Genomic DNA, 21992 nt, shown 5'->3' with positions numbered 1-21992 from the left:
GCATTTTACTGGAGCAGCTGGCACACAGCTTTCAGGGACTTGTTAAAATGTCAGTACTACCCAAAGCAATCTACAGATTTGATGCAATTCCTATTAAAATCCCAATGATGTTTTTTGCAGAATAGAAAAACCCTTCCTAAAGTTCATAAGGAGTCTCAAGGAACCCTAAGCAGCCAAAACAATCTTGAAAAAAGAGGAACAAAACAGAAGGACTCATACTTCCTGATTTCAAAACTTCTTACAAAGCTGCAATAATCAAAACAGTGTGATAGTGGCATAAAGACAGACATATAGACCAATAGTATAGAATAGAAAGCCCATAAGTAAACCCTCACATATACAGTTAAATAATTTTTGACAAGGGGCCAACCCATTTAATGGAGAAAGGATAGTCTTTTCAACAAATACTTTTGGGAAAACTGGATAATCCACGCAAAAGAATTAAATCAGATCCTTACCTAGAAAAATTCACTCAAAATGGATCAAGGGCCTAAATTAAGACCTAAAACAAACTCTTTGAAGAAATATAGGACAAAATCCTCACAACATTGGATTTGGCAATGAGTTCTTAGATGTGATACCAAAGGCACAGGTAACAAAATAAAAAATAGACAAATTGAACTTCACAAAATGTTTTAAATTTTGTACATTGATACTATCCATGGGGTAAAAAAGCAACTCACAGGATGGGAGAAAATATTTTCAAATCATATCCCTGATATCTATAATATCCAGAATATAGAGAGAGCTCCTAAAACTCAGCAATAAGAAAACAAATAACCCAATTCAAAAAACAGGACTTGAGCGGACATTTCTCCAAGGAGGATACTCACATCACTAATCATTAGTGTTTGCTCTTTGTTTCACTCCTATCAATATTTGCTTAATTTGCCCTATTTCTTTTTTCTTTGTTTCTTTTTTAAAATCCTTACCAGCAGATCTTTTTTTTCATTGACCCTTCGAGATAGTGGAAAGGAGGGAGGGTGGCGGGGGAAGGGGGGAGAGAAAGAGAAACATCGATCTGAGAGAGACACATCGATTGGTTGCCTCCCACACGTGCCCTGACTGGGGCCGGGGATCAAACCTGCAACCCAGGTACATGCTCTTGACCAGGAATTGAACCCACAACCCTTCGGTGCGTGGGCCGACTCCCTAACCACTGAGTCAGACGGGCTAGTGCAGGACCTGTCTCTTGATTCTCTCCTCTGCCTTTCCCCATTTTTCTTGTTCATTAACCTAATATTTGTATTAGTAGTAAGACCCATGAGGCAAGGCAGAGAGAACAAATTCTGTCTTCCTGAACTGTCCTTCAGTTTTGTAACAGTTAGATTACACGGGGCGCCTATGCAACAGGGCCCCCCTAACCACAGCACTTACCATGACCCGGGTAAAGAACACGCTACCTGGGTGAACAGCCCGGTCCTCATCAAGCCAGGCCCGCGTGGCTTGCCCACAGAGCATTTCAGCTGCGGCGCTCCACTTGGCATTGATAGGGGGAAACCAACAGTCCCCACTCTCAGGGTGATCGGACCTTTCAGTGGCTTTTATCCAATCCACCCGGCTGGCTGCTCCCTTGGGAATGACTGTGTGTGTGTGTGTGTGTGTGTGTGTGTGTGTGTGTGTGTCCGAATGAGGACAGCCATCTGTGACGGCTCCATAGGAGCTGGGGGTCCTGTACTAACCTAAAAATGCTCTTCCACTCACTCTGCAGCATCAACAGCCCCCAGCTTGGTTACTCTCACAATCCATTTCAGTCAAGGTTCTTCAGAAAGCTGGTGATACCGATCTATGAAATGAAACAATTCTTTCACAGGGTACCCCTGGTTTCTCTAGTTTCTTGGTTTTGCCCTTCCCCCATGTCGACTACTTCTTGGTGATCACGGGTCTTAGAGGTTCTTGCTGTTCTCCCGCATAATTTTCACCCTGGGCAGCCGCTGTGAAGCCAGTGGTTGAAGGTCAGCCTCACTAAAACCTGAACTTGGTCTAGCATCAAGGTCCAACCAGCACTCTCTTTTAATTTCGTTTTAGATATTACAGATAACAATAACTAAGAGATGAAACATTTTACCTTTTTCTTATTAGTTTGCATGTCCTTATAGATCCCATAAACCAACTCCCCAGGAGAAGAGTCATCTCTAAATTCTATTGGTAAATGCACCGTTGGTAACCAAGGACAGCACAGCGGCTGCTCCAGCCGCGGATGACCATGTGGCCACCAGAAACCAAAGGCTCCTTCTTTTCACCCTTTCTCTTCCCAAATCACGTTTCCATGAGCCAGAGCCATACTAGCAAAATCCCACTTTTTTCATACTAACTGTAATGAGAACCCCATTTCTTGTAGCGCAAGGTTTTAAGAGCCCTGTGCCAGGAAATGGGGACAGAGACCAGCATATATATTCTTTTCTATTATCTCACACCATGTTTGTCATCAGATTGGCAAAAACTAAAAAGTCTGATGATGCCAAGTATGGGACAGGTGGGGGCCAGGTGAAATTCGTGCTCTGCTGACAGGGTACACTTTGTTGCCCCACGATGGGATCAGCACTCCCCACAAAATCTGGTTCAGATGTGGAGACTGGTGAGGCCACGCCCACCAAGAGACTGTCATGAGAAGGATTACTCAGATGATGAGGCTTTCGGTGGGGAGCAGGGTATTTCTGAAATGGCTTGAAAAGGCAAAGAGGGGCTTTTCTTGTGGTTAGGGAGTGAGGCTGGGCTGAGGGCCCCTCCACACTGCCAGGGTTTCCTGGTTTCAGTTTCCCTCCCGTGCGAGGGAAGGAGCACAGGGCCTTCTCTCCAGCCTGCCTGGCTGTGGAGCACAAGGTGGAGAGGGAGGCTCGGGGCTTTAAGACTGTCAGCAGTCAGACATCAAAAATGGAGTCACACTCTTTATTACAGAGTATAAATTAGTATGTATGCTTTGGAAACCAGTTTGGCAATGCTTAATAAAGCTGAAGAGCATAACCTCTGTGGTAGATAAAAGATGGTTGCAAGTTCTTTGCTGCTCCTCCCATTAACAGGTGAAATCGAATCCTCTCCCCTTGAACCCTGGCTGGCTCTGCGACTTGCTTGACCAGTGGAATGCCATGGAAGTGATGGTTCTGGGACCTCAAGGCTGCATCTGAAGGGGACCTGCAGCTTCTTGGAACTTCTCTTTGAGGGAAGTCAGCTGCCATGTCAAAAGTCTGAGATAGTCAAACTGTGAAGAAATCCACATAGGCCACAGGCAGAGCTGAATGGAGACAGAAAAATGCTGTCTGGCCTCAGCCGATGCAGCCATCCAGCCCAGGCACCAGACATGAGAGCAAAGGAACCTTCGGATGACTCCAGCCCTGGCTACTATTTACCTAACTATAGGAGCAGCAGCAAGACCCCCAGCAAAACCAGCCAACCCTCAGAACTGTGAGAGAGAAAACACAAGTATTGTTTTAAGCCTCTAAATTGTGGGATGGTTATTACACAGCAAGAGATCATGGGAACGCCTCTCCCCACTGACTCCACTTCTAGATGGATTGTACCATGAAACTCCCACCAATGTGTCCAGGCAAATATGAGAACAAAGGATGTGCATTAGGATGTTGTTTATAACACTGAAAAAGTACCAACAAACTAGGTGCTCATTGGTAGGAGAGTGAAGAAATAAAGTAAGGCACAAACATTGGATGAAATGCCATACAGTTATTACAAACAAACAAAATCAAAATGCATCATCCTGGATAAATCTCAGGAACCTTCTGGAAAATAGCTGCCTGGATTCTTTTTTTCAAAAAAAGTCAATATCCTGAAAGACACAGAAGAAGGCACAGGGGCTATTTTATTTTATTTTTTTATTTTTAAAATATATATCTTGCCCGGCTGGGCATGGCTCAGCGGGTGAGCATCGACCTAGGATCCAGACGATCAGGGTTCGATTCCCTGTCAGGGCACAGGCCCGGTTGTGGGGTTGATCAATGACTCTCTCATCATTGATGTTTCTATCTCTCTTTCTCCCTCTCCTTTCCTCTCTCTGAAATCAATAAAGGCATATTTAAAAAAATAAAAATAAAAATATATATATATATCTTTATTGATTTCAGAGAGAGGGAGAGAGAGATAGAAACATCAGTGATGAGAGAGTCATTGATCGGCTGCCTCCTGCATGGCCCCCATGGGGTCGAGCCCGCAACTCAGGCATGTGCCCTGACTGGGAATCGAACCGCAATCTCTTGGATCCTAGGTTGATACTCAACCGCTGAGCCACGCCCGGCTGGGCTTGATTATTTTAAAGAGAGGAAGGGAAACGGATAGAGAGAGAGAAACATCGATTGGCTGCCTCTTGCATGCGTCTTACTGGGGATTGAGCCTTCAGCCCGGGCATGTGTCCAGACCAGGAATAGAACCGGTGACCTCTTGGTTCCTGGGTAAGTGCTCAACCACTAAGACACACTGACGGGGTGACATGGGGACTATTTTAGATTAAAAGAGTCTAAAGAGAAATGACAGCTAAATGTAATATGTGATCTTTGATGGGATCCTGGATTTTTAAAAATCATTTAAAAAGTGCATTCCTGTAATAAACAGTAAAAAAGATTATTGTATCTACAGTATTTTACCAATGTCTAATTTATCACATGTGATAATGGTATGTGCTTATATAGACTATATGTGTCCTCAGGAGATGCTGAGTAAGAAACTGAAGTAGCCAACGGTTAGCAAAATATGTGGCCATGTGTGTAGCGTAAGAGAGAGAAAGCAAATGTGGCAAAATGTTCACAATTGTGAGTCTAATATAATATTCATTATATTATTGAATATAATGCAACTTTTCTTTAGGTTTGAAAATTTTCAAACCTATTGGTTCCACTGATACATACAACACAGATGTATCTCAGAAGCATTATGCTAAGCTTACCAAAGAAGTTTATAGTATAGGCACAAAAAACCACGTACTACTTATGCTTCCATTTAGAGAGCATTCTGGAAAAGGCAAAATGATAGCGACAGAAAGCAGATCAGTGACCGCCGGAAGCTGGGGTGGAGAGAGATGGGCTGCAGAGGGTCACAAGGAACTTATGCGTCACGAAAGTGCTCTGTAGCTCTTTGAGGAAGACGCTCTGCCCACTCCTGTTCCTGACTCACCGCTGCTCATTCTCACAGAGGAACAAGTGGGTCAGGAAGCTGCACCTCGGCCGTGGCTTTTAAAGATCCTGCAAACACACCCATGGAACCAGAGGTGGCAATTCGCCGAATTAGAATTACTCTAACCAGCCACAGCATAAATTCTTTGAAGAAGCTATGTGCTGACATGGTCAGAGGCATGAAGGGAAAGAATCTCAAAGTGAAAGGACCAGTTCAGATGTCTTCTAAGGCTCTGGCAATCACTGCAAGAACTCCCTGTGGGAAAGGTTCTAAGACTTGGGACCATTTTCAGGTGAGGATCCACAAGTGGCTCATGGACTTACACAGCCCTGAGATTGTTAAGCAGGTTACTCCCACCAGTATTGAGCGAGGAGTCAAGGTTAAAGTCATCACTGCAGATGTTTAAATCAACCTTTTTAATAAATTGACTATCAGTGGTTTTAAAAAAATGTGTTCTAGCCCGGCCGGGCGTGGCTCAGTGGTTGAGCGTCGACCTAGGATCCAGGCGATTAGGGTTCGATTCCTGGTCAGGGCACATGCCTGATGTGGGGGCCCGATCAATGACTCTCTCATCATTGATGTTTCTCTCTCTCTCTCTCTCCTTCTCCTTTCCTCTCTCTGAAATCAATAAAGATATATTTAAAAAAATAAAAAATAAATAAAAAATGTGTTCTATATCATGACTGTGATGGCAGTTATGTTACTGCATATACTTCTCAAAAACTCATCAAATGAAACACTTAAAATTGATGAACTTTATTATATAAAAATTATTCCTTGTATTGAGTTCAATTGTGTCTCCAGAAAAGATAAGTCCAAGCGCTGGGCAGTGTGCTCAGTGGTTAGAGCGTCAGCCTGTGCACCAGAGGGTCTCAGGTTTGATTCCAGTCAAGGGCACACGCCTGGGTTGCAGGTTTGATCCCTGGCTGGTGGGGCTCCTGGGGGAAGGAAACCAATCGATGTGTCTCTCTCACATTGATGTTTCTCTCTCCCCCCACTTCCGCTCTCTGTAAAAATCAATGGAAAAATATCCTCTCTCCTTGAGTGAGGATTAAAAATAATAATAGTAAGTCCAAGTCCTAACCTCCAGTCCCCGAGAACAGGACGTTATTTAAAAATAGGGTCTTTGCAGATGTAAGTTAAAAGTCTCAAGATGGCATCATCCTGGACTTAGAATGGGCCCTAAATCTAATGGCTGGTGTCCTTATAAGAAAAAGTAGAGAGCAGTATGAGGCCCAGGGTCACAGAGAAGACCCAGAGGGGAAGTGAAAATGGGGCAGAGATTGGAGGGATGTGTCTACAAGCCAAGGAATGTCAGGGATTACTGGCAGCGCCAGAAACTAGAAGAGAGGCATAGAATAGATTTCATCCTAGGGGCATCTATAAGGAACCAACCCTGCCCATATCTCAATTTTGGACTTCTGGCCTCCAGAACTATGAGACAACAAATTTTTGTTGTTTAGTAATTTGTTACAGCAGCTCTAGAAAACAAATACCTACCTCAATAAAGCTGATTTTTAAGTTGGGGAAAAACTTGGAAATGTCAAGTTAAATGGATAAAGCAAGCTGCAGAACAATTCATTCAATGTGGAATATTTTATATAAAGGTTTTAAATGCTCCCAACAATATTACTTATGGTTCACAGACTTTGTATATGTCATAAAAGCCTGGAGGCCCCTCAGTCTGGAATTGTGCCATTCCCGTTGGGTCTCCTCGATGGTGGGGGCGGGGTGGGCAGTGGGGTATTCTGCTGGCCTCTGGATTCCCCACATAGACTGCCCAAGGTATGTGAGGTCCCTGAAGGCTTCCCCAGAGAGGAGACCACAAGCTGAGGCTTGGGACCCCAGAGGCCCAGCAGGGGCTGGGAAAGTGGGGAGGGAATTCCAGGTTGAGCATGGGCCTGGAGACTCCAGGAAGCCAGCTTGTTTGGGTGCTGACTGGGGAACATGTGACGGCTGGGTTGACATTGCCTCCTTTATCTGGACATATGCCAGTTTCCCTCGTGCTTCTCTGGGGCTACCCTGCCCTCACCTATTCATCTTCCTCCTGGGTTCAGCAGGGAGGCTGAGGGCCAGATTCAAATGTCGAAAGAGCGACTGGGGTTGGGAGCCAGGCAAGGGCCTACCAGGTAGGCACGGGCCTATCACTTCGCCTCCCTGAGCTGGTTTTCTGTTTGAAAGGTATGAACTCATCCAATTGCTATGAGGATAAAACACATCATAACATGCGTGGTGAGTCACCTCCTATGGCCAGGCTGAGGATCACTAGCATGGCCTAAGTATTTGTACTTCACTCCCATTTAATCCTCACAACCCTATGAGGTAGAAGCTGTCACCCCCATTTTACAGATGGGGAAACTGAGGGCTGAAGAGGTTAATCAGCTGAACGACACAGGCACGCACAGTTGATAAGTGGCCAAACTGGGATCTGGACTGAGGCTATATGATGTAGCTAGCACCCATAAGCCAAGTTCCTTTGCTGTACTGTTTTATTGGTTCATTTCTGGTTTATGGGTTGACACCTGTTCCAGCTCCTGGGTGGACTGGGAACCTCTTGGGAGCCAGGCCTTGACCACGTCATCTCCAGGTGAGCCCAGCTCCCTGCCCGGCAGGAGGAGCACTCAGGGAAGGTGTGCTCAGTGTGAGTGAGTGTGGGTCAGGCCCATGGGGACCCTGGCATTTGGAGGTGGGCAGGTGGGAGCACCAAGGGGAGGCTGGGGTATGTCCAGCCCTGCAAAGTCCACCAAGCTATTCCCGTAAGTGCCACGAGACAACATGGCAGCCTTGCTGGGCAATGTAGCCCTCAGACCCTTTTGCTAAGGAATTAGCCCCTCTATTCTGTAGTGGCAGCAAACCTGTCCCAGCCTCAGGGCTCAGGAGTTGCAGCCCCTAAAACACCCCACTGTTCCCAGCCCTCCATTTGTGCCTGCTCAGCAGGCCAGGAGTCCCTGTGACAGGAACCTAGGGAGCCCTGGAAGTCTGAGGAGACTTGTGACAAACCACAAGGCATGGCTGGGGCATCGCCTGAATGCCCAGGCTCCATTGGGCTGGGCCTGGAACCCAGCCCTGGATCCTCCAGCGTCCATTCCTGAGACTCTATCCCTGACTGGAGCCCAGCACCCAGCTCTGCGCAGCCTGGGAACTGAGAGGCCCAAACTGGGAGCCACACAGGCAAGTCACTGTAACTGTCCTCCCCCGCAGCATGGAAATTAGTATAAGAGCACATGCCCTAAAGTCACACTTCTACAGGTCACATTCAAGCTCTGTCCATATGACCCCAAGCAAGTGAGACCCTCTCTGAGCCTCAGCATCCTCATCTGTAAGATGAGCATAATAGTGGTTCCTGTTTCACTAGGATAACATAAAAGTACACAAGCTGTGCCTATAAAAGATCTGACTTAGCAAAGTGCTTAATATGTATTAGACTTGTTGTTACTATAATTGTTAATAATTTCCTACCCCAAACCACAATGAGATAGCGACTCACATCTGTCAGAATGGCTATCATCAATAAATCAGAGCCTGGTGGGGCGTGGCTCAGCGGTTGAGCGTCGACCTAGGATCCAGGCGATCGGGGTTCGATTCCCGGTCAGGGCACATGCCTGGGTTGTGGGCTGCAGCCAATCAATGACTCATCATTAATGTTTCTATCTCTCTCCCTCTTTCCTCTCTCTGAAATCAATAAAGATATATTAAAATATATATATATTTAAAAAATAATAATAATAAATAAATAAATAAATAAATAAATAAATCAGAGAGCCCTGGCCATGTGGCTCAGTTGGTAGAGCATTGTCCCATGTACTGAGAGGTCTCAGGTTCGATTCCCGGTCAGGGCACATGCCCAGGTTTTAGGCTCGCTCCCCAGTAGGGGTCGTGCAGGAGGCAGCCAATCAATGACTCTCATCATTGATGTTTCTCTCTCTCTCTCTCTCCCTCTCCCTTCTTCTCTCTCTAAAATGAATAAAAACAGACTTAAAAACCAATCAATCAATCAACAAAGAACAAGTGTTGACAGAAATGTGGAGCAAAGGGAGCCCTTGTGCACTGTTAGTGGAATTGCAAATTGGTGTGACCACTATGGAAAACAGTATGGAGATTCCTCAAAAAATTAAAAATAGGACTGCCATATGACCCAGCAATTCCACTTCTGGGTATTTATTCGAAGAAATCCAAAACACTAATTTGAAAAGATATATGTACCCCTATGTTCACTGCAGTGTTATTTACAATAGCCAAGACCTGGCTACCTGTCTGCCTGATTGTCTAACTCTCCATTGATAGACAAATGGATACGGAGGAGGTGGTGCATATACACAGTGGAATATCTCTCAGCCGTAAAAAAGAATGCGACCTTGCCATCTGCAGCAATGTGGACGGACCTAGAGGGTATTATGTCCAGTGAAATCAGTCAGAGAGAGACAAACACCATATGATTTCACTTATCTATAGAATCTAAAAAATAAAATAAATGAACAAAAAAGAAACACATTCATAGACACAGAGAACACACTGATGGTTACCAGATGAGGGGGGATTGGGCGTAAGTGAAAAAGGTGAAAGGGATTAAGTACAAATTGCCAGCTATAAAAATAGTAATACCCTGGCCAGTGTGGCGCAGCTGGGTGGGTGTCCTCTGGTTCAATTCCAGGTTTGGGCACATGCCCAGGTTGCAGGTTTGATCTCTGGTTGGGATGTGTGCAGAAGGCAGCTGATCAATGTTTCTCTCTCTTTCTCTCTCCCTTCCTCTCTCTCTAAAATCAATAAAAATATTTCTTTTTTAAAAATAGTCATGCCCTGCCAGGCGTGGCTCAGTGGTTGAGAGTCGACCTAGGATCCAGGTGATCGGGGTTCGATTCCCGGTCAGGGCCCATGCCCGGGTTGCGGGCTACAGCCATCAATGACTCTCTCATCATTGATGTTTCTCTCTCTCTCCCTCTCCCTTCCTCTCTCTGAAATCAATAAAGATATATTTTTTTAAAAAAATAGCCATGGAGATGTAAAGTACAGCATAGGGAACATAGTCAATAATAACTACTATGCATGGTGCCAGATGGTTACTAGAATTGTTAACTTTGTAAGGTGAACACTTTGTAAAGGTATATAAATACCTAATCACTATGTTGTACACCTGAAACTAATATAATAGTGTATTTCATTGAAAAATTGAAAAATATAGAAAATATATATTGAAAAATAAAGAAAAAATAAACAAATGAAAATAATTTTCTATCCCATAGGTCAGTTGTGAGGGGAATAGAGCTGACATGGATGCTCAGCGCAGAGTCTGCACGCAGTAGGCCCTCAATTAATGGGCCCTGTTGTTTCTGATGGCAGCAAGATGGGACAGTGCCTCAGACCTGAGTTGAGGTGACTTTTCTTGGGCACTGCCTGGCCATTCAAGTCACCAGGGGGCGCCCCAGCCCCGCCCAGGGCACCGCCCCTCACCTGTGGAAGGCGCACCAGGTGCCGCCTCCGGAAGAAGGAATCCGACGGCGGGGATCTCGGCAGGAGCCGGGCGTCGTGGGGTGAGAGCCTAGGGGGCGCTGAGGACAGGGGCCCTACAAACGGGGCGGGACAGAGCAGGGGCCGGTTGGTGTGCTTGGCTGGGCGATGGAGGCCTCGGGATGCAGGCAGGCAGGAAGGGGGCGCTGGGCTTCCTATACCTGGGCTGGGGTTCGGAGGGACTAGGGGCCCTGACGCCTGGTTTGAGGTACTAAAGGGCAGCTCGGTTCAGGGAGGAGAAAGAAGAGCGAGGCACTGGGATCTTCAGAGGGGGTCCAATTGCAGGGCCAAGTCAGGGAGACCCTGGGATCCAGACTGAGGGCAGCTGGACTGGGACTGCTGGGACACCTGGGTTCTGCTGGTAGGACTGGGCTTGGGCACCTGGTGAGGGGAGCAAAGGGAGGGACAAGTGTGCGTATGTTGGGGAGGGTACCCCAGAGGACTGGTAGTGCAGGAGCGTGCCAGGGAAGCCCCTGTATGGTGTGTCCCCTCCCTCTGGAGTCCCTGAACTGCTAGGCCCTGGGAGGTCCTAGGGGAGTGCCACCAGGCTCCTGTCCCCAGGGGCAGGCCAAGGAGTAAACAGGAACCTGGATTGGCAGCGCAGCAGTAGCTGGCACAACCTGTTGCCTCGCCCTGCCTGGGCCCTGGGAAACTAGAGGGCTGGTGCCAACACTCCAGAGGGGACAGCTGAGTGTCGGCACCTGAGTTGAGGGGTAAGAAACAAAACACCTGGCTCCTGAGAAAATAGGAGGACAGGGCCAGGGCCGGGATACCTGGGAGGGCATCTGAGTCCCAAGGAGATGGGAACCCAGGCTTCTGAAAGAGGAGAGGGCTGAATTGCTGGGGGCTAAGGCGTCAGGATACCTACGTTCCCAAGGCCCTGTATTCTTGGAAGGAGGAGGGTCTAGACTTGTCCCTGAGTCCTTAGTGCCTCTGAACCTAGGTTCTGAGAAGTTTCCCAGCTGGTGAGGGGCTGGGAGCCAGAATCCACCTGGATTCTAGAAAGAGGGAAGCAGGAAATGTCAGCAGGGTGGCCTGTGTCCCAGAGCACTGGGAAAAGGTTGTTTGGGGGCAGAGAATGTCTGCCAGAGACAGAAGAGAGGGCAGCCCATTTCCTGCTTCTCTCTGCCTCAGTTTACCCTGGGGACATTACTGAGCTGAGTGGCCAAAACACAGATCATTAACCCTTCATGGCCCAGGGAGGCCCTGGCTGCAAGACTGGGAGGGCCAGTGGACAGGTGAAGAATTAAGGGAAGGGGGGGGGCTGTCAAACCCCAGGCTGCAGAGTAGAGTGTCCTGAAGCTACCTGTCCCACATACCTACCTGTCCCCATATGCAGTGCAGGCACCATGAACTCCCCAGAAGGGCCAAGCTTCAGGCCAGAGCTGTTCTCTGGTGGCGCCTCCCCGAGCTGTGATGAGGGCTTCTTCCCCTTCGTGCTGGAGCGGCGGGACTCATTCCTGGGAGGGGGCCCAGGGCCCCAGGAGCCCGAGGACCTGGCCCTCCAGCTGCAACAGAAGGAAAAAGATTTGCTGTTGGCCGCAGAACTTGGCAAGATGCTTCTGGAGCGCAATGAGGAGCTGCAGCGGCAGCTGGAGACGCTGAGCACCCAGCACTCTGAGCGTGAGGAAGTGAGCTGGCAGCAGGGGTGGCGGCAGGGTGCAGGGGTGGGCAGATGGAGGACAGGTGAGCAGGGAGCAGAAAGCCAGGCAGGCAGATGCTTCTGGAATAATTCAGGGCTGGGCCCAGTTCCCCCGGCAGTGTTGTTTGGTGGTTAAGAGGATGGGCTCTGAGGACAAGTCAAGACCTGGATTCAGACCCCTGCCTGGCTGTGTGACCCTGGGCAAACTGCTGGCCCTCTCTGAATCTTGAGTCCACCTCCTCAGCAGTATAGTGCAACCCCAGCCAACAGTTACTGGGCACCCCCTCCCCATCTGGCTCTGGGCTAAGCACTTTCCATGCATCATCTCCGTAAATTCCCACTCAGTCTTTGAGGTAGGAACAGTTCTTCCCTCTGCCCAGGTTCTGTTGTCAGCCACACTGTCACCTGGGGTCACATTTGGCCCCTAAACACCCTGGATACCACTAACTCCTAGACCCATGTCATCAGCCTCAGCCACTTCCCTGAGCCCAACCTGGGTAGCTTACCCCCTGCACCTCTCCAACAGGCCATCTAATGGGCATCTTAACACAAGTGGCACTCTTCATTCTGACCCTACCAGCCTCTGTCCCCATGCCAGCTTCCCACCGCAGGGCCAGACCCTGAGCATTTTCATGACCTCTGCTACCACACCTGCGAGCCCTATTAATTCTTCTAAACCAGATTCTGAGGCCATCCACTTACGTTTCTGCAGCCTCCAATCTGGTCACAGCCTCTGTTATCTCTGCCCCAGACACTGTGGCCACCTCTTCGCCGGTTCCCAGGTTCTATTCTTGCTCCCTGGAGCCCATTGTCTATGGGGCAGCCAGAGGGATCTTCCAAAATTACAAATCAGATCATTCCTGTTCTTGCTCAGAATCTCCCAATGGCTCTTCATCACATTTAGAATGAAACTGAAACTCCTCACCAGAGCTTAAAAGTCCCCGTGGGCAGCTTCCCAGACCTGAGCTCAGTTTACCACCCCTCCTACTGGGGGGGGGGAGTAGGGGGGGCTCTTTTCAGTTCCTTGAGTAACCCAAGTTTGTTCCCTCGGGCCTTTGCACTTACTGTTCCTTGCATTTAGCTCTCTTCCTTCTTGCCCTGCAGGAGTCAATTCAGACATCACTTCCTACTGAGGGAGCCTCCACCCCCGCCCTCCTCTTCATCGCTTTCCAGGGTTTCTTTACAGCCCTTACTGTCCCCTCCAAAACTACCTAGTTTAAACGTGTCCATTTGCCTAAGACCTCTGGATTTTAAGCTGTCCCTAAGCCAGAGGGATCTTCCAAAATTACAAATAGACAATGGGCTCCAGGGAGCAAGAATAGAACCTGGGAACCGGCAAAGAGGTGGCCACAGTGTCTGGGGCAGGGAACTTTGTGGTCTCACTTACTGCTGACAGCCAGACCCCAAAACAGGAGGAGCTCAGGAAATATTGGATGGATGAATGAATGGATGGGACATGGTGATATTAAGGGACTTGGCTGACCACAAAGCAGCAGCAGAGTTGGGCACCAGCCAGGACAATTGGACCCCAATCCTGTGGGCTTAATCTTAGAGATGTGTTGTCCCCACAGTATTTGGTTAAAAGCTTGGCTTCCCTGCCTCACTAATTCATTGTGTGACCTTGGGCAAGGCATTTTACCTCTCTGAGCAGGTTTCCTCATCTGTAAAATAAGGATGTTAATTCTGACTCCAGTGGATTAAATAAACTAGTAAAGGTAAAGCACTAGCACAGGACCTGGAGGGAGTACTGCTAATAACTGTAACTGTGGCTAACATCACCTTCCAGCTTTGAGAATCTAAAGAAAGTGGAGGCTGACTTGCCTGCCTCCCCAAGCTGGGTATCTGGGTGTGCCAGGCTTGTCCTCCCACTAGTTGGACAGGTTTTGGGGAGGGCAGGAAGAGGCATGGGGCCCAGGTGGGGCTGGCCAGTGTTAATTAGAGGGAGCTGGCTGGGAGGAGCTGGGGAGAGGGCCTGAGCAGAGGCTGGGCAGAAGCTGAACCTCCAGAGCCCCTAGTTGTGTGAGGCCATGGGTCGGGGCTTAAATTCTGCCAGGCTCAGGCGCCAGAAACGGCGCCTGCAACATCGGGTCCAGAAGCCCAGGCAGCAGCCAGAGGTGAGTGGGCATCAGGGAGCCCCACCCCCTAGCTGGGGGTCAGCCCTGTTAGGCCTGGAAACTTCTCTCTACTATACCCCGCCTGCTCTCCTTTTCTCTGACTCTGCATTTTGCTCTCTGCCTGCTTCCTTCATGTCTCTTGCCTTCAAGCCTGTTTCAGTCTCCCTCAGTCTCTCTTTAGGTCTCTGTTTCTCCATCTGGGTCTCTCTGTCCGTTCAAGTCTCATCTCTCCCTCTCTGTCTCTGACCCTCTATCCTGGCCCCCACAGTGGCTGCAGCAGGAGAACCATGAGCTCCGCCGGGGCCTGGCAGCACGGGGAGCTGAGTGGGAGGCCAGGGCTGTTGAGCTGGAGGGGGATGTGGAGGCCCTGCGGGCCCAGCTTGGGGAACAACGCTCAGAGCAGCAGGACAGTGGACGAGAACGCGCACAGGCCCTCAGAGAACTCAGCGAGCAGAACCTACGGCTCAGCCAGCAGTTGGCCCAGGTGGGACAGCCTTGACCTATCCATATTCCTGGGTCCCAGTTGGGGGGTGGGTGCCCTGCAATTGGTATTGAGGCTTAGACCAGCTGAGGGCTCCACTACCTTCTCTCCCCACCCCCACCAGGCCTCCCAGACTGAGCAGGAGCTTCAGAGAGAACTAGATGGCCTTCGAGGGCAGTGCCAAACCCAGGCCCTGGCCAGAGCAGAGCTGAGGACACGACTGGAAAGTCTGCAGGGGGAGGTGAGTACTGGCTAGGGCTGGGGGCCTGTTGAGCCAGGAAGGCTAGGCTGGGGGCTATCTGGAGCTGGCCCAGCACCTCTCCTCCAGCTCTGAGACCTTTCTCTAGAACCAGATGCTGCAGAGTCGCCGGCAGGACCTGGAGGCCCAGATCCGAGGCCTGCGTGAGGAGGTGGAGAAGGGCCAGGGCAGGCTACAGGCAACCCACGAGGAGCTGTTGCTGTTGCGGCGAGAGAGGCGGGAGCACAACTTGGAGGTCACCAGTAGGGTTGGGGTGTGTGGGTGCATCCAGCTGGGGCCTTGGCCACTGTCTCAGGTCTTCCTGGGAGATGAGGCCAGAGCTGGGTCACTGGGAGCCCCAGCAGCTGGGCCACAAGAGCATAGGCATTAACCCAAGGACAAGTGGGAGCCATGGAATGGTATTAAGCAAGGGTGGTACACTCTTAGGATGCATCAGAACCAAGCAGCTGGGAGGTCAGGAGAGGCCAAGGCTAGAGCTTAGGCCTGAGATGATGGGAACCTGGACCAGGTCTGAGGCAGTAGAGATGGAGAAAAGGGAATGAAAAGAAGCAGCGCTTTGGGGTCAAATTTTCTGGGTTCTTATCCCAGGATCTCTTATATTGTGGAACACCCAGCCTCAGTTTCCCAATCTGTAGGATGGGGTAGTAATGGTACAGAGCTTTGTTGAGGGTGTGAGGTACTGAGCACAGCACTTGCTTAGAAGGAAGTCTCAATAAATGCTGGATGATATCAACTAGTGAAAGAGTTAGAAGGTTGACTGGTCAGGGGCCAGGCTCTCTGAGAAGTTACCTGATGGAGTGCGGCTGGAGGGAGGGTGATGGAAAACTTTAAAGCCCGGGTTCCCACCCACACCCTGCTTTATAGGTGAGGAAATTGGTATAGGCTAAGGGGGAGTGCACAGCCCAATGCCGCTGGGTGATCCAGCAGTGGGGGAACCGGCGCCTATAGCTGGGGTGCACAGCGCACTAGCGCCCTCTGTGGGCCCACTGCGGGATGCCCGGAGCCGGTGCACCTGGCCGACCCCGCACGCTTGTCTGTCCGCCCACAGCTGGAAAGCGCACGCTCAGAGGCAAGGGAGGCACTGAGTATGCTGCGGAGGCTGCAGCGGCGAGTCTCGGAGCTGGAGGAGGTGTCACGCCTCCAGGACGCTGACACATCCGGGGCCTCACTGCAGTCAGAGCTTGCCCATAGCCTTGACAGCAATCAGGACCAGATTGCAGATGGACACACAGACACCGAGGTGAGCTCGCAGCCCACCAACCATCCAGGAGGGCTGCAGACTCCAGCCCTCTTCCTTTACCCATGAGGTTCAACACCTCACTGATCAATTCCTTTGGTGAACAGACCATTCTGTCCCCGGAGACCCAGGAGGTGTCCAGTCAGAAGTCTTCGCCCCAGGAAGAGACCTTGGAGCCTCCCAAAAAGAGAGCATCCCTGAACCCAGGGGAGATGCTGGAGGAGAAGGAGATGGAAGTGGCCCAGCTGCAGGATGAGGTGGGGAGGGGGAACATAGTGCTGGATGCAGAGCCCTTCTCAATGTCAGTTTCTCTTTCCATCTATGACTCCAAGCCTTTTTCCACTAATCCCCCTCTACCTGGATAATCCTTCATCCCAACCAGTTTGCAGTCATACTTCAAGAGCCAGCCTGCCCCTGGCCGGTAGCTGAGTGGTTAGAGCATTGGCACACTTAAGGGTCACTGGCTCAATTCCCGGTCAAGGGCACATACCTGCAAGGGCACATACCTGGGTTGCTGGTTCGATCCCTGGCCCCTGGTGCATGCAGGAGGCAACCAATGTGTCTCGCTCACATGATGCTTCTCTCTCTCTTTTCCCCTCCATACCCCTCCACCCCTCTCCCTTCTACTTCCTTGGGTGAGGATTTAAGGAAAAAAAAAAAAAAAAGGCAGCCTGTATGCCACCTCCTCCAGGATGACTTCCTAGACTGCATTCCCCCCTTAGTCCCACCTCCCAATGCTTCACCATGCACCCTTCCTGCAGATTTATACCACCCAAGTAGCTCTGCACTAGCCTGGGGGCTCAGAAGATTCGTCTTCAGCACAGGGTCACAGCTGCCTGGGGTGTCTGTGGAGCAGGCAAGGGAAGGATGGTGGGAGAGCTGAAGCCCGGGCTGCCAAGAAGAACAAGGGCTTGGAGACCCTGAGGCCTACTTGCCTCTTTGCCCCCTGCCCACAGGTGGAGCTTCAGCGGGCAGAGCTACAGTCCCTGAGGGAGGAGCTGCAAAGGCAGAAGGAGCTGCGGGAGCAGGACCCCGAGGAGGCCCTAAGCAGCGCCCTCTCAGACAGGGAGAAGGCTGTGAACAAGTGAGCTGCCTCTGCCACCATCCACTACTCCCCAGCAAGAAAAAGGTCCCAGGGCACTCTGGTCGTTCTGGGCTTCACTGGTGATATAATTTTTCCCGGCTCCGATTCAGGGGCCCTCTGACCTCCTTGGTTTTGGTGTTAGGGTCCCACTCCCGCCCGGGTCCAGGAGGCCCCGCCCACCCCCGCTGCCAAGCTCGCTAAGGTCCCAACGCCCTCTAACCACTTCTTTGCCCCCGTTGCTTGCAGGGCCCTGGAACTGTCCCTGGAGCTCAGCCGTGTCTCTCTGGAGCGGGACTCCCTCTCCCGGGAGCTGCTTCGCACCATCCGCCAGAAGGTGGCGCTGACGCAAGAGCTGGAGGCCTGGCAGGTAAAGGGCGGGGACTGGGGGCGGGGCCGAGGGCGGGGCCTCGGCGCTGACCCGCTCCTTCCACCCTGCTGACCTCCCGCCCTGCTGACCTCCCGCCCACAGGATGACATGCAAGTGGTGATCGGGCAGCAGCTGCGCTCCCAACGCCAGAAGGAGCTGAGTGCGGCTAGATCCGCTCAGAGTCGTCCAGCGCCCGGCTTCTCGCTGCGCCGGGGCCCTGGACATGCCGGCGGCTTCTTCAGCAACCTCTTCCGAAGGACCTGAGCGCCGCCCAAGGGGCCTGCCTGCCCTTGCCCTCTCTGGCTCACTTTCCTCTTCTGGCCAACGGGGCGACAGGGCCTTGATTGTCTTCCAAAGGGGGCTGGTACCCTCCCAACCCGGGGAGGCTGGGCAGGGGCTCATTGGGAGCAGACCCCAACTCTGAGGGTCAGGGGCCCCAGGTCGGTGGTAGGGGCAGGTGAGACAGAACTATCTATTTTTTGAATCTATATAGGTCTTTTCTAAGCACTTGGCCCCCTGGCCCTGGCACACTCCTGGGAAGGGGAGGGGGGTATTTATGTATCAAGATCAGACAGAGTAATATATAAATCATTGCACCGACTTACTCTCCATTCTTGGGAAGAAAGCGCATGGAAGAAAAGCCTGAAATTTTATTTGTAAAAATAAAAAATAGTCCAGACCCCTGGAATGGGGAGTGAGGTTGCCGGAGGTCAGAAGGACAGGGAGAAGGCGCGGTAGCCCAGATTGGTGAACACATCCACCCGGCAGCTGTTGCCTGCAGCTGTCAGCACCTGGAGGCAAGAGGGGGGTGACTGACCTACCCACACCCCTGGCCTCCGGGGAACCCACAGCTCTCTGAAGGACCCACCTTGCACTCAGGTGCTGCTGGCTGCTGGTTGAGACTGAGGCTGAGCAGCCCTGGGGAGGAACCAGGCACCTGGGCCTTAAGCTCCCCACTCAGCTGCCACTGGTTGACGCAGGGTCCTTGGCCAGCTGACAGAATCTGTGGAGGGCAGAGAGGGGATTTAGGGGTCAGGGATGGAAACAGGAAACAGGAACCAGGCAGGGGTAGCAAAATCAAGACAGAGAGCCTCACCAGGTCCTGGTAGAAGGTGACATGTTTCTGTGGTGCCCACATGGGGAAGATGGTGGTAGGAGTGGAGGATCGGAGGTGCCAGAGGGTGAGTGCTGGGCCCCCTCCACAGACCTGAGCAAATAGGTGGAGGTCCCCAGCCACCATAAGCCACGGGCCCTCAGCTGTTAGGGCCCGGAGCTGCCACCCCATCTTGCACTTTGCCTGGCTCACCATCCAGTCTGAGTCAGTTGCCAAACATCCAATCCAGCGCCCATTGTGGGGCCTCGAGCACTCCTGGGAGGGAGGAGGGGAAGAGAGGAGGAGGTCAAGGCACAGGAGATGCCCAGGGAGAAGGGAGAACAGGGTGTAGGGCATGCCCTCACCTCATGCTTGTAGACCTCAATTGTCTGGACTTCCTTGGCCATTCGGAGGTCTATGGGGGAAGAACCATGAGAGGTACCCTACTCACCCCAGCCTCCCTCACCACCATCTTTCTCTCCAACCAGATACTTCCTTACCCCAAAGCCGCACAGCCCCATCTTCACCACCAGACAGCACCTCCGGGTTCCGCTCCCTCAGTGCCAGGCAATGGACATAGTCTGTGTGGCCCCGGAGGGCTCGCTGCAGGGAGAGGGGCAGTGTCAGAATGCGATCCAGAAAGAATGCCGCCCCCGCCGCCCAGCTCCAGGGCCCTCTCACAGTGAAGGTCCCCGTCTCTAGGTCCATCGTATGCAACTGGCAGTCTCCCCCTGCCAAGATGAGGGAATTCTCCTGCAGAGGAAGGCAGAGTGGGGTCAGCAGTCAATGTCAAATAAGGACAGAGACCAGGGAAGGATCGGTTTGGGCCAAAAACAGGGCAGGGTAGAGCCCTAATCACAAAGGGCTCAGACCTTGGGAACGAGAAGCAAAGCATTGATCTCAGGCACTTCCAGGCTGGTCCTGGGGGAGGGAAAGCAGGGTCAGTTCTGGTGAGGCAGCACCTGTGTCCCCACATGCCCTCTGCCCATGTGGCCCTGGCTTACCTGTATGGGGGCTGACGGCGCCATAGCTCCTTACAGCCCTTTGTGGAGGGAAACACTGGGTGACCTCAAAGGCTCTCTCTGGGGCTGGGCACCCCAGTGCCCCTGCCCCTCAGCTCCACACTCCTTACCTTCTTGAGGATCTCTGCCCAAAGCCAGGCCTTCACTTCCCCGTCCCCAGCGCTGAACAGATGTCGATCAGTGGAGACCATGCTGTATACAGGCCCATCGTGGGCTAAATGGAAATGCAGAACCTGTGACATTCTGCTGCTCCCCTCCTCCACCCTGAGGTCCCCTAAGCAAAACTCAATGGCTGCACCCACCTTGGAAGGTCACTATGGGCTTCTTACTTTCCTCTTTGGCCTCAGAGCTCAAAGCAGCAGACAAGCTGCAGGGAAAGGGGAGAGGGTGTCTGAGTCAGAAGCAGGGGGCATCAGTCCTGAGAGGGCCAAATGCCAGAACCAATGGGTATTGGGGAGCAGAGGCAAGGGTACCTGAAGATGGCTATCTGCCCATAATTGTTGCCAGATGCCAGGAACTTCCCACAGGGTGAAAAACTCTGGGAGAAAATGGTCATGTGCAGCCGCTGCAGGGCCTGAAACACTTCCACCTGTGGGGAGAGGCTGGATGAAAGCTGTCTGGGAACTCCGATCCACAGACTCCTTCCTGGTTTCCCTACGACCAGTTTGGCCACTGCCCATACTTCTCAGACCTCCTTTGAGGCCCACCAAGCAGGCACCTGCCCATAAAGTCCCAAGGGTGGCTCCAAGAAGAGGGTGATGGAAGGAAGGGCAGAGCTGATGCGAAGTGCCTAGTGTGCTTAGGACCTTGAGCAAGCACCCAGCCTCTCCTCCAAGTTTTCTTAACTGTTAAATGGAGCTCACGGGAGATTCTGTCATGATTGTATGAGCTACTGTATATAAAGAGCTTTGCACAGTACTGTCTCCTTGAAAGCCTATAATAAGTCATTCTATTACCCCAATAAAGAAAAACATGCCCGGACGGCATGGCTCAGCAGTTGAGCACAGACCTATGATCCAGGTGATTGTGGTTCGATTCCCAGTCAGGGTACATGCCCGGGTTGTGGGATCGATCCCCGGGATGGGGTGTGCAGAAGGTAGCAGATCAATGATCCTCTGTCATCACTAATGTTTCTATCTCCCTCTCCCCCTCTCCCTTCCTCTCTCTGAAATCAATAAAGACAAAGAGAAAAGAAAAGAAAAAAAAGAAAAGAAAGAAAAGGAAAAGAAAAGAAAAGAAAAGAAAAGAAAAGAAAAGAAAAGAAAAGAAAAGAAAAGAGAAAAGAAAAGAAAAAAGAAAAGAAAAGAAGGAAAAGAAAAGAAGAGGGGAGAGAAGAGGGGGGAGGAGGAGAGGGAGAGGAGAGAATAAAGAAAAGAAAAAGTACTACTTTCTAATCCCTACCCTCTGACTTTCATGTTAGGCCCACGAGGTATTTCTGGGTTACTCTCTTCTGCCCCTGGTCAGAGTCTGAGTCCTACCAACAGCCCACGGGAAACAGGGTTCAGGACAATAGTGCGGCGAAGGCCTGGGGGAGGGGGGCGGGTGCTGGGTGGATGCGGTCAATGGGGGAAAAAGGGGGGCACCTGTAATGTTTTCAACAATAAAGATAATTTTTTTTTAAAAAAACTGGCTTCAGGGTAGGACTCCCTGCCCGACCCTTCTGAGCCGGGCGCCGACTACAAACCCCAGAAGACACCGCGCACCACGCCCACCTCACCTGACCCAAAGGCACAGTGTGCGGAACCGCTCGCTCCATCTCGAGAACTACAAGTCCCAGAGTGCTCCGCGCGCGACGCAGCCTCACAAGTCCGGACGTGCTCCAAAGCCGCTCACCGTTGCGGTGCCCCGCTAGTGCTATACCGCCGGGAGGCGGTTGTCGCGTACTGCCAGAGCCCCAGGACCTGAGGTGACCGCCGCCAAGACACCCCGTCCCCCAGACACTAAGTGGCGCCCACGGAAGCCCCGCTACGCCGGATCCCCTCCCCCACCCCGCCGAACAGCTCCGCCTTGCTGCGGCCCGCCACCGGTCTTCCGCGCAGCACGGCCTCTCGCCGCTGCGCGCGCCTAAAG

The 21992-nt window shown here is 51.5% G+C and overlaps 2 protein-coding genes across 3 annotated transcripts; one reads left to right on the top strand and one right to left on the bottom strand.

The window, feature by feature from the left end:
* The first annotated feature begins 10602 nt into the window (after positions 1–10602).
* On the top strand, positions 10603–18485 carry BICDL2 (BICD family like cargo adaptor 2). Of its 2 annotated transcripts, XM_081131282.1 has the most exons (10): positions 10603–10646; positions 11963–12254; positions 14648–14863; positions 14985–15101; positions 15208–15354; positions 16168–16359; positions 16464–16613; positions 17313–17440; positions 17687–17807; positions 17910–18485. In XM_081131282.1, the coding sequence occupies exons 2-10, from the start codon at positions 11973–11975 to the stop codon at positions 18069–18071; spliced, it is 1515 nt and encodes a 504-aa protein (XP_080987408.1). In that variant the 5' UTR covers positions 10603–10646; positions 11963–11972; the 3' UTR covers positions 18072–18485. The 2 variants fall into 2 exon arrangements, with proteins under 2 accessions (XP_080987408.1, XP_080987409.1); XM_081131283.1 differs by lacking the exons at positions 10603–10646; positions 11963–12254 and adding an exon at positions 14270–14379.
* Positions 18444–21981, bottom strand: THOC6 (THO complex subunit 6). Its single transcript, XM_081131284.1, has 13 exons — positions 21640–21981; positions 20396–20511; positions 20225–20289; positions 20033–20136; positions 19905–19942; positions 19773–19821; positions 19582–19653; positions 19401–19503; positions 19266–19315; positions 19114–19176; positions 18904–19014; positions 18676–18810; positions 18444–18598 (listed from the first exon to the last, which is right to left on the bottom strand). Exons 1-13 carry the CDS (start codon positions 21676–21678, stop codon positions 18518–18520), a joined length of 1026 nt encoding a protein of 341 aa, XP_080987410.1. The 5' UTR covers positions 21679–21981; the 3' UTR covers positions 18444–18517.
* Positions 21982–21992: the final 11 nt, after the last annotated feature.

This window comes from Miniopterus schreibersii, assembly GCF_964146895.1.
Source record: "Miniopterus schreibersii genome assembly, chromosome: 3".
Taxonomy (NCBI): Eukaryota; Metazoa; Chordata; class Mammalia; order Chiroptera; family Miniopteridae; genus Miniopterus; species Miniopterus schreibersii.
The sequence above is the reverse complement of the archived record's forward strand: the minus strand, read 5'-3'. Positions and strand labels throughout refer to the sequence as shown.